At 46.6% G+C, this 15,109-nt stretch overlaps 1 protein-coding gene across 1 annotated transcript in view; it reads left to right on the top strand.

Moving 5' to 3' along the window:
- The window catches only part of zbtb46 (zinc finger and BTB domain containing 46), a 43,306-nt gene that overhangs the window by 10,346 nt on the left and 17,851 nt on the right, over positions 1-15,109 (top strand). Inside the window, 3 exon segments of the mRNA XM_053425351.1 lie at positions 10,458-10,681; positions 10,817-11,452; positions 11,454-11,751. Of these exon segments, the coding sequence (XP_053281326.1) occupies positions 10,496-10,681; positions 10,817-11,452; positions 11,454-11,751 (1,120 nt within the window). The 5' untranslated portion in view covers positions 10,458-10,495.

Raw genomic sequence — 15,109 nt, 5'->3', positions numbered from 1 at the left:
GACCCATTAAAGGAACACATACACACACACACACACACACACCCACATGCACATGCTGAGGGAGTTTTGAGCCCATTCTGAGCCTCATGTTCTTCTCATCACTTAAGCCACAAAACCATTTGTACCTTTTCAAAATCTCAAGATCTTAATGTTTTTAAAGTTTCTCTCATTCATCGTCATCAGTTTGAAATGAAAATGTCAAATTGCTGAGATCTCGTCCAATAAGTCGAGGAACATAAAGTGGTCACACATGATGTGAGTTATGATTCCTCATTGCATGTGCATGGAATAAACATGGCCTAAAGTATGTTGACAGTGTCTCATTACCGTCATATGGTTTCCATGGTACGGGTCATGCTGCTTGGAATCATCTTCATCCTACAGCGATATCTGAGACAGCAACAGATTGGGAAGATCTTCTATTCCCACTCCGGCCTGCACCGCGCCCTGAACTCAGCCCCATCAAACACCTCGGATGAACTGGAAGGTCAACTGGGAGTCAGGCCTTATCGCCTCGGCATCCGTGCACCGATCTCACTAATTCTCTTTTGGCTGAAAGGGAGTAAATCCCTGCAGCCCCGGTGCCAAAAATCATGTTTGAGGCTTTCACAGCAGCATGTGAGTGCAGGTGTAATGCCCGGGCAACCGCATTCACTGTTGAGAACACGTGGGGCTGTTAGCCGTAGTTTAATGAGGACGTCGTTTTGCTAAACCTATTGGAAGCTAACAGACGTCAGTTTCATTTGTAACCAGAAAAAAAAAAACTAAAGATAATATCAGTGTGTTTTTGTAGAAAGACATGAGTTTCCAAACGAGGTGTTGTGGCCGCTGTCACGCGACACCCCCACCACCTCACCTCACCTCATCCCTCCCCCCCCGCCACGGCTAACATCGATCTCCTCCCACCTGCAACCACCAAACGCAGACACTTCCTGTTGGAGATTTCACTTCCCTGTACCGCACAGGTCCATTATTCAGAACGTGCAGCCTCCACACTGTCGTGTTATTTGACTTAAAGCTGAGTGATTATGAGGAAACACACTCATGCATTACCCTTTAATCCAGTGTAGTTCAGAGGTGATTAATAAGAGAAAAAAAAGTAAAACTCTAACTAATAATCCTCTTGTTGCATAATTCCATTATCAATCAACGCACATACATGTTTACACTGAGCAAATATCCTTTATGCATCACCTGCACATCCATTGCCTGTGACCGGACTGCGTCTGCTGACGGATGCTCTGCTTTTACACTGAACTGTAGCATGAGGGAGATAAACAGAAGATTCCTCCATCCATCGGTCATTTGACGTTTGAACGGCTCCTCAGTTCACCAGGACTCCACCCCTGTTTGCATAGGTGTCTATATGTTCCTGGCGACTCCTCTAACTGCAACACCTATCAAACAAAGGACACACTGTCTGATTATCTGCCTCTCTGCCCCCCCCCCCCCCCCCCCCCCCTGTCTGTCCTCATCCTTTTCGCCTCCCTTCTCCACCTCTGGAGTCTCTCTTTCCTCTCGCCTCCCTCCCGTGGAGACATTTTTTTACGTTGTCTCGCAGTCCTCCTTGTCCGCCCCTCTCCGCTCCTGCTCCCCACCCCCCCGCTCTCCCCCTCCTATCCTTTCGGGTTCTCCGACAGTGGTAATGAGATGTTTCATTACTTGCATTTCACAGCTTTTAATAGAGAGAGAATTTAGGCTAAGCCCCGGGTCGTCAGTCAGGGAGTTACCGTAGGAGACATAGTGGGCTTTGGGGCCTAGGGAGAAAGAGGCACATGAACGACACGCACACAAACACACGCACGACTTTGGGAGGACACAGAAAAAGAGGGCGATAAATGGATGCTGCGATATGGCGTTTCTCGATCTTTTAGAAGCTCTTGCTTTCAGATGTGCTCTGGACTCCACAGTTCCTCTGTATTTTCTCTGGTGGAGGTACATATGTGAACGCAAATAACGTGATCTCTGCAGCAGAGTTAAAACATCACTTCCTGTCTCTGCCTGTTGCTCTAGGCTGCTCCACCACTCACTTGAATAATGCAAAGGGATTGAGGCTGTTGTGAACACGCCTGTGCAGAAAAACCTCCGGATTTTCCCTGTAGGTCATGTCTTAAAACGGCTTAAGGGACACTTAGTGGGTCACTGGAGGAACTTGAGGTGATGTTGATGCTGATTGTAGCGGTCAAGCAAAAGGACAAAAACACTTGTGTCTTAGAGTGACACCTTTTTACCGGCCGCTCTGGGATAATCTCAGTCCAGCCTTACTGGGGCTGGATTTCCGCAAGATCCCTCGCGGCTTAACACCTGTGTGCCTGAAGGTGAGAGGAAAAGGTGGCAGAAGAAAGCCGGAGCTGATGAACTGGATGCGTCTGTGTCATCAGCTGGATGGAAGGCCTGTATGTGCAGCTCTTTCGGCAGCTTATCTCAAAGTGAACATTTGTAAAAGTTCCATAGTGTGGAGGTCTTCGAGTGTGGAGGAGGGTCCAGGTATTGTTTTCAGGCAGTGACTGCAGGGTGCGACCGGAGAGGTGGGGTAGCCGGTGGTGGAAGGAGGCAGCGCTAAGTCTCCCTAAGCCTCCTGGATCCTCTTTGGTCCCTCTCCACATGACATGGCTATCCTTCTTTGAGTCAATCTCTTCCTCCACCTTGGCTCCTTGGACGGCGGCCAGGGAAACAGACAGTGGACGGAGAAAGGGAGAGCGAGGTAAAGGTGCTAAATGTGGCACGATTAGAGCTCCGGGTGGAGGTGGAGAAAAAATAAAGGTGAACAGATGGAGGGAGCACGATAAAAGGAACACAGGAGCTGACAACACAAGCCCAAACAGTGAGATATAAAGAGGTGGGAGATAGAATGAGAGAGAAACATGAACGCTGGTTTATTTTCAACAGACAAAGAAGCTAAGAACGAGTCATTCACAGCTAATAGCATTGTTGTGTTGTTATTTTTTTTCCCTCCTAATTGCAGCTTTGCCTGTGTGTGCATGTGTGTGTTATTTCTGTCTGCCTTGTGGATGGGCTGCCACCCTGGCTTGTCCCGGAAGGCTGCCAGCTCCGTCGGATTGGGGATTAACCCCGGGATAATGGCCTTGATGCCCAGTTGAGTGGAAGCAAAGCTGTTTAAAAAATATTGGCTGCCGGAGTCACTCTTCCCTCTATTCTTGTCTTCCCCCTCCTTCTATCTGTATCGTCTCTGGGACTCGGATCTATTTTCTCTCTGCTCTCCACCGTTCTTTATCGCTCTCATTCTGCGGCTCGACCTTCTTCTTTTGACTTCCTACTTTACTTCTGTGTAACATCATCGTATGTTCAATCAATCACTCAAATTTTATTTGTAGAACCCATAGTCACACATCACTGTTTGTCTCATAGGGCTTAGCAAGGTGCGACATCCTCTGCCCTTAACCCTCAGCAAGAGTCAGGACAAACTACAGAAAATCCCCTGTTAGCAAAGAAAACATAGAAACCTCACAGAGAGCCACAAGTGAGGGATCCATCTCCCAGGACGGACAGACATGCAATAGAGGCCTCGAGAAGCAGAGCCCAAAATAAATTAACAATAATTACAACATTGATGAGAAAAAAATGTGTTTGAGACAATGTTTATGGTCACATAAGAAGATGTCCAACACAGATGAAGGGGGCAATGTAGTTCATAATCCACGATCACGATCCACCTCCATGATCACGATCCACGGTTCACTGGCATTAGTCACGATTTATGAGCCATCATCCACGAGGCACGTGAAGTCAAGTCAGTCATTTGTATTGATGAGACATTAATGTTATGAAGAGGAGGAAGAGAAGCTCCATGTGTCAAGAATGAACATTCTCTCATGTTTGCAGGTGTTAACTTAACATCAGTAAAATGTATCTATTCTATTGTGGATTTGAAAATAGTAGAAGAAAACATTTTAAATGTATGTTATGTTATTTACTAGTTTCATCACTAATGAGAGACTATCAAAATTAAAAGCTGCGCCTATGATACCCTCATTTGAATTCCACTTGCCCATGCTTTTATTCTTTTCTAGTATTTCCTATTATCATATTGGACAAAAGTCTAATGCAATCAAATCACTTCTTTCTTCCTGCACCGTTTAATTTTTCATAGATATTAGCATATCGTGTCAAGGACTTTTAATATCTTGTTCTGTAGGCTAACATTTGTTTAACTTTGTATCGAAAGCTTTACATAATCCATAATTCATTCTGTGCAGACCCACCAACCTGTTCTCAGAAAGTAGATCTATGAGACGATGGTGCGCTGGTCCAAGTCACGACTGGAAGATATGCAAAAAAGGAACATGTTGCATTTTTAGCCTGACTGATGAAACAAAATGTAGCCGAGGCATGAAGCTGGGAGAGTTGACAACATGAGCGCCGGCGTTTGGCTACTGAGTCTCGACTGGATGTCCCCTCCTCCTTCACACGTTCATTCACTTCTTCACTCTCTTGCCAGTTTTCTCCTTCGTCTTCCCTGCTGATTTTGAGCTAAAGTGCCAAGAAGAAAAAGTTAATGTGAAAAGGAGGGAAATTACTGCAAACAGAGAATCCTTTCTTGTAGAAGTGAGATGACCCGATCATGTAATGTAACATAAAGAGTGGAGTGTTTAGGTGTTGATGTACATACTTAGTTAAAACTAACTCAACCCGGCATTTGATAATTCTTTTGCCACTTGAGGTTAGGTATCGACCTGAAAACACAACAAGGAGATGGAATTATCTTTGGGGAAATGGCGAAACAAGTTACTTACGTGCACATCCAGCAGATAATGTGCAACATTATTATATTTGTGGAGTCTCCAGAAGCTCCTGAAACATTATCTATTGCTGCTTAAGACTCCATGATGTTCACAAGTTGCTTGACGAGAGTGAAAAAAAAGAACCAGACGACAAAACTGAAAGGATGAGTCCGTCGACCTGAGACAAAGGTAATAATTATCTTTGGTAATTTGTGACTCTAAGAAACAACTTTGATCCAATCCACCCATTTTATTCCCTTCATCTGAACTTGGGTCGCGGAGGCAACCAGTCCAAGTAGGGTGTTCAAGATGACCCACAGTGTCTAGCTCTCCCTAGGGGATCCGAAGGCGTTCCCAGGCCAAATGGGATATGTAGTTCAGCAAGCACTGTGTCTACCCTGCGTACCTGATGGGGCGTGCCAAGTAAACCTCCACATAGAGGCGCCAAGGAGGCATTCTGACTCGTACCCTTTAGATTGGAATCAGCAGTGGTTTGACTCCGAGATGTCTGAGCTCCTCACTCTATCTCTAAGGCCGAGTGCAGCCACCATCTTGTTTGTTCAAGCACTATTCAGGGATCGTGACCATAGGTTGAAATGTAGATTGACCACAAAAGCTTTTCCCTGTGGCTCATCTCCTCCTTCCCCACAATGGTCAGATACAACACTGGCACCTGCCTAGCTGTCCACCTCCATCTTCCCCTGACTCCAGAGCTTAAACTCCTTCACTTGGGGCATCAGCTAACCCCCAACCCAAAAAGAGCAAGGTTGTAACAACTTTCACACAAAGTCATTGGACCCATGGTGAATAAATAATAAATAGATTTGATGCAGATGAGACAATTGTTTTCCCCTAAACTACCAAAAAATGTATTGATTCTTTGGTAATTTTTTGTAGCAAGCGCACATTAGCACAAACAATCTCAGCGATTAAAAAAACGCTATCAGTCAATTTTTTTCCATTTTTATTTATTAATTGGTTATATCTATTTTTACCGCTCACATGCTGGACTCTGTGAACCCGCTCCTCTCTCTCACTTCGACATGCTCGTCCAACCAAAGCCATTTTATCAAATAATGAGCAGAATTGTTACATTGCTTGGGCAGAGGACCACAATTTGAATGTAGAGTGATTAGCTGAGGGTGGCAATTTCCGAGCCGTACACCGGCCACTAAATGATAATTTGCTTTTACCAGCTAGAAAGTGTATGAAGCTTCTGGGACCGTGCAAAGATACACGCACGAATGGAACCTGCAGCAAGTGAAACCTGCGGGAATCTTAATGAGGAGAATTGCGTAAACAGACGGGGAAAGTGAAAGCGCTTAAATTGTTATAGTAGCTACAATATTTTGTGTAATCATGCGTTATGACCCTGTGTGAAGATGCTTCACATGTGGCAACATCTTCAACCGGTGGGATTTCTGAAATTCCCCTGTGAAACGTCTGTGGTCGGACCCCAGATAAACAGAGTCTAGGCTTCAATCCAGAAGGACCTCGCGCTCCGTCTCCCCTCGGTCCTGTGCGGTCAAGGAGGCAGAGCGGTGGCTCCGAGGGACAGGCTGGATGCATTAAGAGAAACACAAGGAGGAGGAAGCCCCATTCTCTCACTCCATCACACGTCTCATCTCTTTAGTCGTCTGGCTGGGGCCTAAAGTGACTTTGCCGTGATGTGACCAGGACAAACCGGGTGCGATGCCATGACGGCTCCGCGAAGCGTGTGAACGTGTGTTTTAGCTCATGCATGTTTGCGTATTTAGGGACGGGCGACTCTCTCTCGCTTTCCCCGATAATTTGTGTGTGTGTGCGTGCACTTCTGGGAAAGGGCGTGTGCGTGTTGTGTGTGTGTGTGTGTGTCGATGGGGGGGGTGTAGGGGTGGGTTAAGGAGGACAGTCACTTTGGATTTGGCCTCAGAAGGGTGACAGGGACTTGGAGTTCTAGTGGCATGCTTTACTGAAACAAACGTCTCTGACCACAAATAAGCGCTCGCAGACTGTCAGCCTGCCTTCTGATGACATTTCCCTTGGTTTCTTTCTTTTCTTTTTCTTTTTTTTTGCGGTGAAATTTCATAGAGGGATGAAAAGCTTTTTTCTGCTCTGTGACATCCTGAGAGCAGGCTTTAGTTTCTGTAGCCTTGGTGAGGCTGCTTTGGATGAGACAGTAAAAAGAATGTCTCTCCCTTGATTGTCTGACAACTTCATTTTACCTTATTTTCCCGTCGTGCGTCAAGTGTATATTTGGGAGAGAAAAAAAAAGTGAGCTATAAATCAAGGCTGTACTCACATAAGTGAGGGGGGCGGGGGGGGGGGGGGGGGGTCGTTTGGTCCTGCTGATGGTCACGAAGTAAGATGGAGTAGCTCTTTTGGGGGGAAGAGAATGTCGGAAAGAAGACTGACGAAGCTTTTCTGGGTGTTTATGCATTACAGTATAGAGGTGAGCACTGGGATTGGATCCCTCTGGAGAACGCTTAGCCGGCCGGAGTCGGACTCGCTGAAATTAAACGAGCCAATTAGGCAAGCAGAGAGTTCAAAGGTCAATGCGCACACTCCATTAAAGTTCCTCCTCTCTGCCTAGCTACTAGCTCAGTGCATCTCCGAGTGTGATGAAGCAATACATCTGATTAGACCTCTCTGCTCCTCCTCTCAGTCCTGTGCTGTTGTTTTTACCCTCCACTGATCGTTGTTATTGTTACATTTGAGGCCCCATTTAACGTGTCTTTGGGTGCGATCCAGGACCAGGCGTTCACGCTACATGCGCACGCTTACATCAAATAATAACCCAACTTTAATACTCCTTGAGAAACACGGCCTCCTGTGTCAGGGGCCAGTGCCGCTCTTTGGACACGCATTAACCACACAGGATGAGAAGTCGCTGTAATGAACTTTGCTCCCACTCAGACTTTGTTCTCACACGGTGGCTTATTTGAATATTAATTGTCAAGGATTGCATTTAGTTGCCTCATTCACTCACATAACAATTAAATGTACTTTAGCACTTACTTCTTTTAATAGGTAGCCCTGCAGACTGGATGTTTTCTGCCACCAGGTCTTTAATGAATTTTGGTCCGGAATTATTTTCTACTAGGGCTGCAATGATTATTCTCATCAGCAATTAATCTGCTGATTATTAATCATCTAATCATTTTTTCGATAAATTTGTGAATAAGTCCCTGCTGGAGATGACCAAATAAAATAATCAAATGCTCACATTTGAAAGGTTGGAAGAATGAACTTTTTTTTAAAATTTACGTATGTTTTATTTTTTATGTTTTGAGTCCCTTGAACGAACTTGTGCGGAGGCAGAAATCACGCAGAAGGGAATCTCAAAACTAACGGCGTGACCTGATAACATTCAGGGCCAGTGGGTGCCCTCTCTTTTATTCTGTAGCTTGGTTGAACTGAACCTTAAAATCCAGTTCTCTTCAGTGGCTTGTCGTTTGCTCGAGTGCTTGTCATTGTTCTTCATTGATCTCAGGATGAGGAAAACGGTAACAAAGATGAAAACGGAGCGAGCGGGAGGACCTTGAATGCAACACTTGAGCAATGGCGGTCTTATTCCACTCCTCTGTGCTACCAGCAGATGCACATCTCGAATGGGAGCTGCTGATTGGCATGTGCTGCACAGTGACCCTGTATTTCACCATTCACCATGGCTGGAAAAAAGGAGGAATCGCAGGCTATTGAGGTATTTCTCAGTCAATAAATGACTTCTTCTGTGTTTTATGTGGCTCTGAAAAAGGAGCCTATCTCACACACTGGGCTTTACAATTGAATGTGCCAGTGGCCCTGAAAGAAGAAGTGCAGAGCGTGGAGGATGGGGGGGGGGGGGGCTGCAATGTCTTTAAAGCTGCTTGTCTCCAAAGGTGAGAGGTGAGGACTCTCAATGCCTCCAACAGGGCATCGCTAAATGAAGAAATATCTCAAGGTTAGACCACCAATAGATTTTTTTTCGCAGGGAAATGTGTGAACTAGACGAGAAAAACAGTGTTATCCTGCTTTCACACAGTTTCTTCCTCCTCGCAAGTCTTTCAATGGCTTCCAGTGAAAGTTTCTGCACTGATCGGTCTCTGGACGCCGGCGCTCCCTCCGCTCCTGCTGTCCTTCCTAGGTGTGTTTGTCCGAGTGGACTTGGGAGACACTGTGGATTTATTTGATCCTACAGGCCATCAGGTTGAGCAGAGCTTTGCTAAACATGACCTGAAGTGTGCCGGCCCCCGAGCAAACGCTGCTGTCACCTTGGCCAACCCGAGCTGTCATGTCTCAGAATGGCCCACGAGAGCTGACAGCTGTGGCGTTCCCAAAACAAATCACTGCTGCGTTTGGTAACGCTCTGCGTCCCCGCGATTTAGCCCTTACCGAGACGAGAGTGGGAGCGGCGGCTGCTAATGCTCTGGCTAATGCACTGCACTGTGTGTGTTTGTGAGTGTGTGTGTTTATTCATCTTCTGCTTCTTCTTCTTCTTCTCTGTGTGTGTGTGTGTGTGTGTGTGTTTGTTGGCAGGGGCTTATGTGGTTTCTCTTTGTTTCTCCGCCACCTCACTGAATGGTTTGACATAACGATGTTCACATCTCCCTTTGTCTTCCGCTCTCCCTGTGTTACTCTGTGGCCTTTACCTGGAGGTTGTGTGGGAGCTCAGAATGCCTTTGTCATGTGTCATATAACCATACAATGTTTTGTCTACACTCAAACCTTGAGTATCATAAGCCCCTTTTCCACTGGTCAGAAAACCCATACCCTTTCTTTTAATAAGATCAATGTTTGTGAGCCCAAAAGCCAGAAGCAAAAAGCTCTATAGGTAAAATGGATTTTAAACATTCAAATTTGTACCTTTTTCACCTACATTTATGTGGTAAAAATAACAAGACGATATACCAGTGTCCTTGTAATGTCGCCATGAATCTTGTCTGACAGCTGAGCAGCTCCATGAATCGTCATTACAGGTATTCTTCTCTGTAGTTTCCAGGAACAAGCTTCACAACCCAGACTGAATCGAGCAAGATCAGAAACACTGAGGTGAAGGTTCAAGAGGAAACGTCTCGTATTAACTAGACGCCTGAATATTCTCAGTTTAAATGAGATGAAGAAAAAAAAAACAAGGAACTCGGGCCGGATTATTGATAAATGTAATGGTGAAGCGCTCTTCACTGAACCAAGAGTTTTCCTCTCTCTCAATTCCTTTGTGGAAGTGTACCACTTTCTAACGGACATATTTAGGGAACACACACACACTTGCACAGACACGCACACACACACACACCCAAATGAACCTGTCAGACACGATTGAAACATTTTTTTTTTTTGACTATTTGCTACCGGGCTGTTTTTAGACATCAAACTGCAGCAGTTGAGATGTGGTTGCTATTGATGTCATTGTTTTTCATGTCACAGTCATTACTGAGATATCCTTACCCTGGCACGTCTTTAAAGGAGTGGTTCAACTGAATTTGCTTACCCCCCCCCCCTCCCTCTCAGTCCGTTAAATTGATTTAGTGCTATTGCTACAGCCATCAACCTTATACAGTGTATGAAGTCTTACCCGAATACCTGAATATGCTGCCAGAAATCTTGTTTCATTCTGTCGAAATCCATTCATTCAAATTTAATTGGCTGCCGCTGCACAGTCAGATTTCCTCACTGTAGTGTTTAATAGTACAACACACTTAGAATACATCGATACATCCTAAGTTGAATTTGTTTGTGATGTCTTTCATTTCCCAGCAGACGTTCGGAGGAGAGGCTTTTGTTCAGCTACACAGATGAACAACAGGAAGGAGGACATGGAGATCTCCTCTCACTACCGTCAGCTCCTCAGAGAGCTCAATGAGCAGAGGCAGCACGGCATCCTCTGCGACGCCTGTGTCATCGTGGACGGAAAGATCTTCAAGGCCCACAAGAACGTCCTCCTGGGCTCCTCGCGCTACTTCAAGACTCTTTACTGCCAGGTAAGGGGCGGGGCCGCACATGGGGAGGACGGGTCGGGGAATCGGTTTGTCTCAGATCCCAGCAGTTTTGATCGGTCGTGTTTGTAAAATAAATAAACCAGAAAACACTGATGTGATTGTTCCTTTTCCCTCCAGGTTAAAAAAGGTTCCGAGCCTCACCACCAAACCACCGTCACTCATTTGGACATTGTCACAGCGACAGGTTTCAAAGCCATCCTGGACTTCATGTACTCGGCGCACCTTGCCCTCACCAGTAAAAATGTGATTGAGGTCATGTCGGCTGCCAGCTATCTGCAGATGACGGACATTGTCCAGGCCTGCCATGGCTTCATCAAGGCTGCGCTGGACATCAGCATCCGCTCTGAGATGGCCGACGAACTGGCCGACTTTGAAATGGGAGCCGTCGCTGCTCCTGGCATAGGCGGAGGAGGTGGCGGAGGTGGAGTGGGTATGGCAGTAACAGGGAGCGTTGCCGGAGCGGGTTTGGGTGGAGGAGCAGGAGGAGGAGGGGTCGTGGGCATGGCCTCAGAAGCCCTCGCCTCCATCATGTCTGGTCGCAGCACCTCCCCTTGGCTGGCGCGACGCACCAGCCCAGCCAACTCTTCTGGGGACTCGGCCATCGCCAGCTGCCACGAGGGAGGGAGCACGTATGGAAAGGAGGACCAAGAACCACCCAAGAGCCATGAGAGCCAGGAGGAAGCCTGCCACGACTCCCAGCCTGCCTGGCCGCATGACTACAGGCCTGTCACTGTCAAAGAGGAACAGGTGTCCCCCCACCTCCTCCTCCCATCCCCGGGACACTCCCAGGGGGGCAGCCCAGAGCCAGGGGGAGCAAGGGACTGGTGGCGCTGCTGGAGGAGGTGGAGAGGGATCCTGGCAACCCATGTCAGGGTCAGGGCGGAGGAAGAATAGGAAGAACAAGGACACGGTCAGACATATCACCCAGCAGTCTGAGAGAAACTGGGAGAGAGAGCGGGACAGGGAGAGAGACAGGGACAGTAGGCCTGGGTCTCCTCTGCCCTCCATGCTGGCTGTGGCCGGATGGAACTACAATGGACAGGACATCCCAGGTAATAACCTTCTTCTTCTCATACTGTTTCCAGACTTAAGTGGAAAGTACCTCTGCATATTTTTCATAAAGTGATGCTGTAGATTCAGGTGGGGTGGTTTGATGCTTCTAACAGAAATGAAAAAAACAAAAATAATGTCAGGAGAGTTTGATGATATGGTCACATGATCTCCACAGCGGAGTTAATACGTCACTTCCTGCCTCGGTCTGCTGCACCCGGGTGCTCCTACTCACGCCTGAATAATGCAGAGGATTTGTTGCTGTTGTGCAGAGAACCTCCTGCTGCTTTGTGCATCTGTGAATCGCAAATTGTGGTTAAGGTCCGGACCAGAATTTCCGGACTTTATTGCGCTGTTCATGTCTGAAAAGGGCACAAGACTGTAGACCTCCTGTGATTCGCTGTGGTTTCTAACCCTCGCCCCGACTTCGTTAAACCAGTGAGGTAATTAGTGAATGACTGGTGAGATAATGAGATAAGGTTTCTGTGTGAGCGACTTTAACACCTTAACTACTACCCAATCAAATTGGTCTGTGTTTTATTTTTAGAAGACACCTTCCAGTCAATAGGGCAACATTTCCGTGCGAGCGATCAAACTGCTTTGTTGACTTGAGTTTGAACCCAAAGTTCAGCAGAGTGTCCATTTAGCTTTACAGTGCATGTGTGGTTAATCCTGTGTGGACATTTCAATGCATGTCAGCCATCCACACCGTTTACCAACATTAACTGACCCCTTTACCTCCGGGGGGGGGGGGGGGGGGGGGGGGGGGGGGATTATCTCAAATCTTGGATGTGTGAGGTGAAGCCAGTGTAAATGCAGATAGATAATACAACACTCTTCTTACTGCAGTTAACGTAGTAGACACTTGCACATAGATGGGCAGAGACACACACAAACAAACTCGAGAACACACATTTATTTTGAGAAAGCCTCTCTTGATCTCGCAGAAATGTTTCGTAAATTCTTTTGCATTAAATAAAGCACTTACCTGTGTGTGTATGTACTTGTGTGTCTGTGTGTGTGCTGCGGGGCCCAAGGCGTCGATAGGTAGATCATTAAAAGTAAGAGAAGCTAATCCTGGGCGCATTAAGGGAGTTGGCTGTGAAATGGGCACACGTCGCGCAGCGAAAGAAAACAGGATAATTGAATTGACCTGGGTCACTGCACGGATTACCAGCGCGTCCTCGCCATCCCAGGCTCCTCCCTCTCTCTCTGGGGTTTAGGGAAGGACCTTCTGGAAAGGGCGAGAGGAGGGAAAAGCGATTGGAGATGTGAGGGGTAATAAGAGGAATAAGAGGGTTGCATGCACGAAGGCTTATGAGGGTTTGTCTGTTTGTGCCCTAAGTTTCAGATTTTGTGATCCGGCTGTCAGGCCGTATTACGCTGGTAAAGAACAACTTAGCTTCAGAGTCACACACACACACACACACACACACACACACACACACACGTATAACCACAAACACCCTCTAAACACACGTCTCTATTAAATCTCTTTGCCAGTTGCATGCTTCTGGTCTGTGGTAGGAGGTAGGGTTTAAGTCTGTCTGTAGCCAAGCAGCCATCACAGAGAGGGTGTTTTCTCACCTAAAGGTTAAAGGAAGTGTAGTGTTGCTGCTGGAGTAGACTCACCTAGTGCTGGCCCAAACCAACCCCCCCCCCCCCCCCCCCTGCAATTACACCCACATTTTGCTTCAGGGTTGGTCTCACGCTGGAGGAGAAGTAGAGGAGGGGGGGGGGGGGGGGACACGTAGTCGGACCTCCTTCAGACCTCCCTAACTTCATTTAGAAGTTAAAGATCATGTTACCAGTGGGCCGATGTGACGTTTTGGTGTGACAGCGTGTGACGGGGAGGATCTGTCCCACTATTGTGTGTTGAGTCAGTTTGCAGGAGTTGGTTTCTGTGTGTTTAGACAAGGTTTAGTGGGGGGGGTATTACCTGAGCAGGTTTAGTGAGGTCATTATTGGTCCAGAGGCGGAGGAGGGGGGAGTATTTTCGATTGTGGGAGTGCTCCTCTTATCTCTACCACGTGATGGTCCGAGGTTCTTACAGTTCATTTTAAAATTAGCATTTTATTTTCTTTACGTTGACCAAGTCACGGCCCACAAAAATACACAGGATCTACATGAGCTTACAAGAGTTTGTCTACTTAAGTCTTAAGTCTCCTTAAGTCCAGGATTTTGTCACCTACAGATCTGAATCAGACGTACAAGCATATGGAAGAGCCGGGGAATTAGAAAGGGATGTACAATTCTATTTAAAGTTTTCTAATTACACTTCGTATATATGACACAGTTTGGTTTTCTTGGCACGACGTCTATGCAAAGAGGAAACCAGCGAACACATACAATAAAATCAAATTATGATGGTGTTATTGGGAGTGTTGGAGTAGCCCTCTGAATTAAAGGTTTAAGGTTAATTCTACCATTGTGAATTGCGAGGGGGGGGAGTTGACTGTGGTGTGGCTGCTGTTCCTCGACGTCCAGCTGTTGGTTTCCATGAAAGGCCACGGCAGGTAAAAAAGGAGAAAGGGCACCTTCAGTCTGAGATTAGCTTAATTGCTTCATTCCTTATTGATGAGAATTGCCCAGACATTCTCCATCCCTCTCTCTCTCTCTCTCTCTCTTTCCCTCTCTCCGGCTCCCTCGCTCTCTCATTCATCTGTGTCCATGCTTCACTATTGGAAATGCCCGTGTTATGTACAACACAGGGGACTGGCAGACGGGGGATTTAGCTGGATTATTCTCTAATATAAGGATAATATATGGCCGTGTAAGGGCTTCGGTGTATTAGCGCAGCCGCGTTTCAGAGTGTTTGTATGAAAATGCCGTGTAGCTTGTGTTGACATAAACAGCCGCAGGAATTAGGATGTGTTTCCTTTAGATCCCTTTCACTCGCAAACATCTGCTGCGTTCACTGGATGTCATCTAAGCACTAACCTTCCTTTACCTCTCTCCCTCCCTCTCTCTCTCCCTCTCTCTCTCTCTCTCTCTCTCTCGCTCTCTCTCTCTCTTGCAAATGCTTGATCTCAGCCCATCTTAAGCTCACCTCGTGTGCTGACACAAATATTTGATATCTTACATGTGCATCAGTGATCCCATCATGTGCGTACATTTTCCTGTATCGTGCCACATTAGAGGTGACAACTTTGCGGAGGGTTTTAAATAGTCTCCACTTCTCTCGCCTGCTTATGTCTTAAACCTTCAAATAATTACCTCAAATTATTTTTAGTTTGGTCCCCACCCCTGCTGCTTCTCTCAGACCTGGATTAAAAAAGCCTCTGCAAATCAAAGACGTTGCATTTTGAATAAATAATTATGATAATTCAGTATGTTTGTTTTGGATGCCTCGTCTCAGAA

Source organism: Pleuronectes platessa, chromosome 6 (genome assembly GCF_947347685.1).
Source record: "Pleuronectes platessa chromosome 6, fPlePla1.1, whole genome shotgun sequence".
NCBI classification, from domain to species: Eukaryota; Metazoa; Chordata; class Actinopteri; order Pleuronectiformes; family Pleuronectidae; genus Pleuronectes; species Pleuronectes platessa.
The sequence above is the reverse complement of the archived record's forward strand: the minus strand, read 5'-3'. Positions and strand labels throughout refer to the sequence as shown.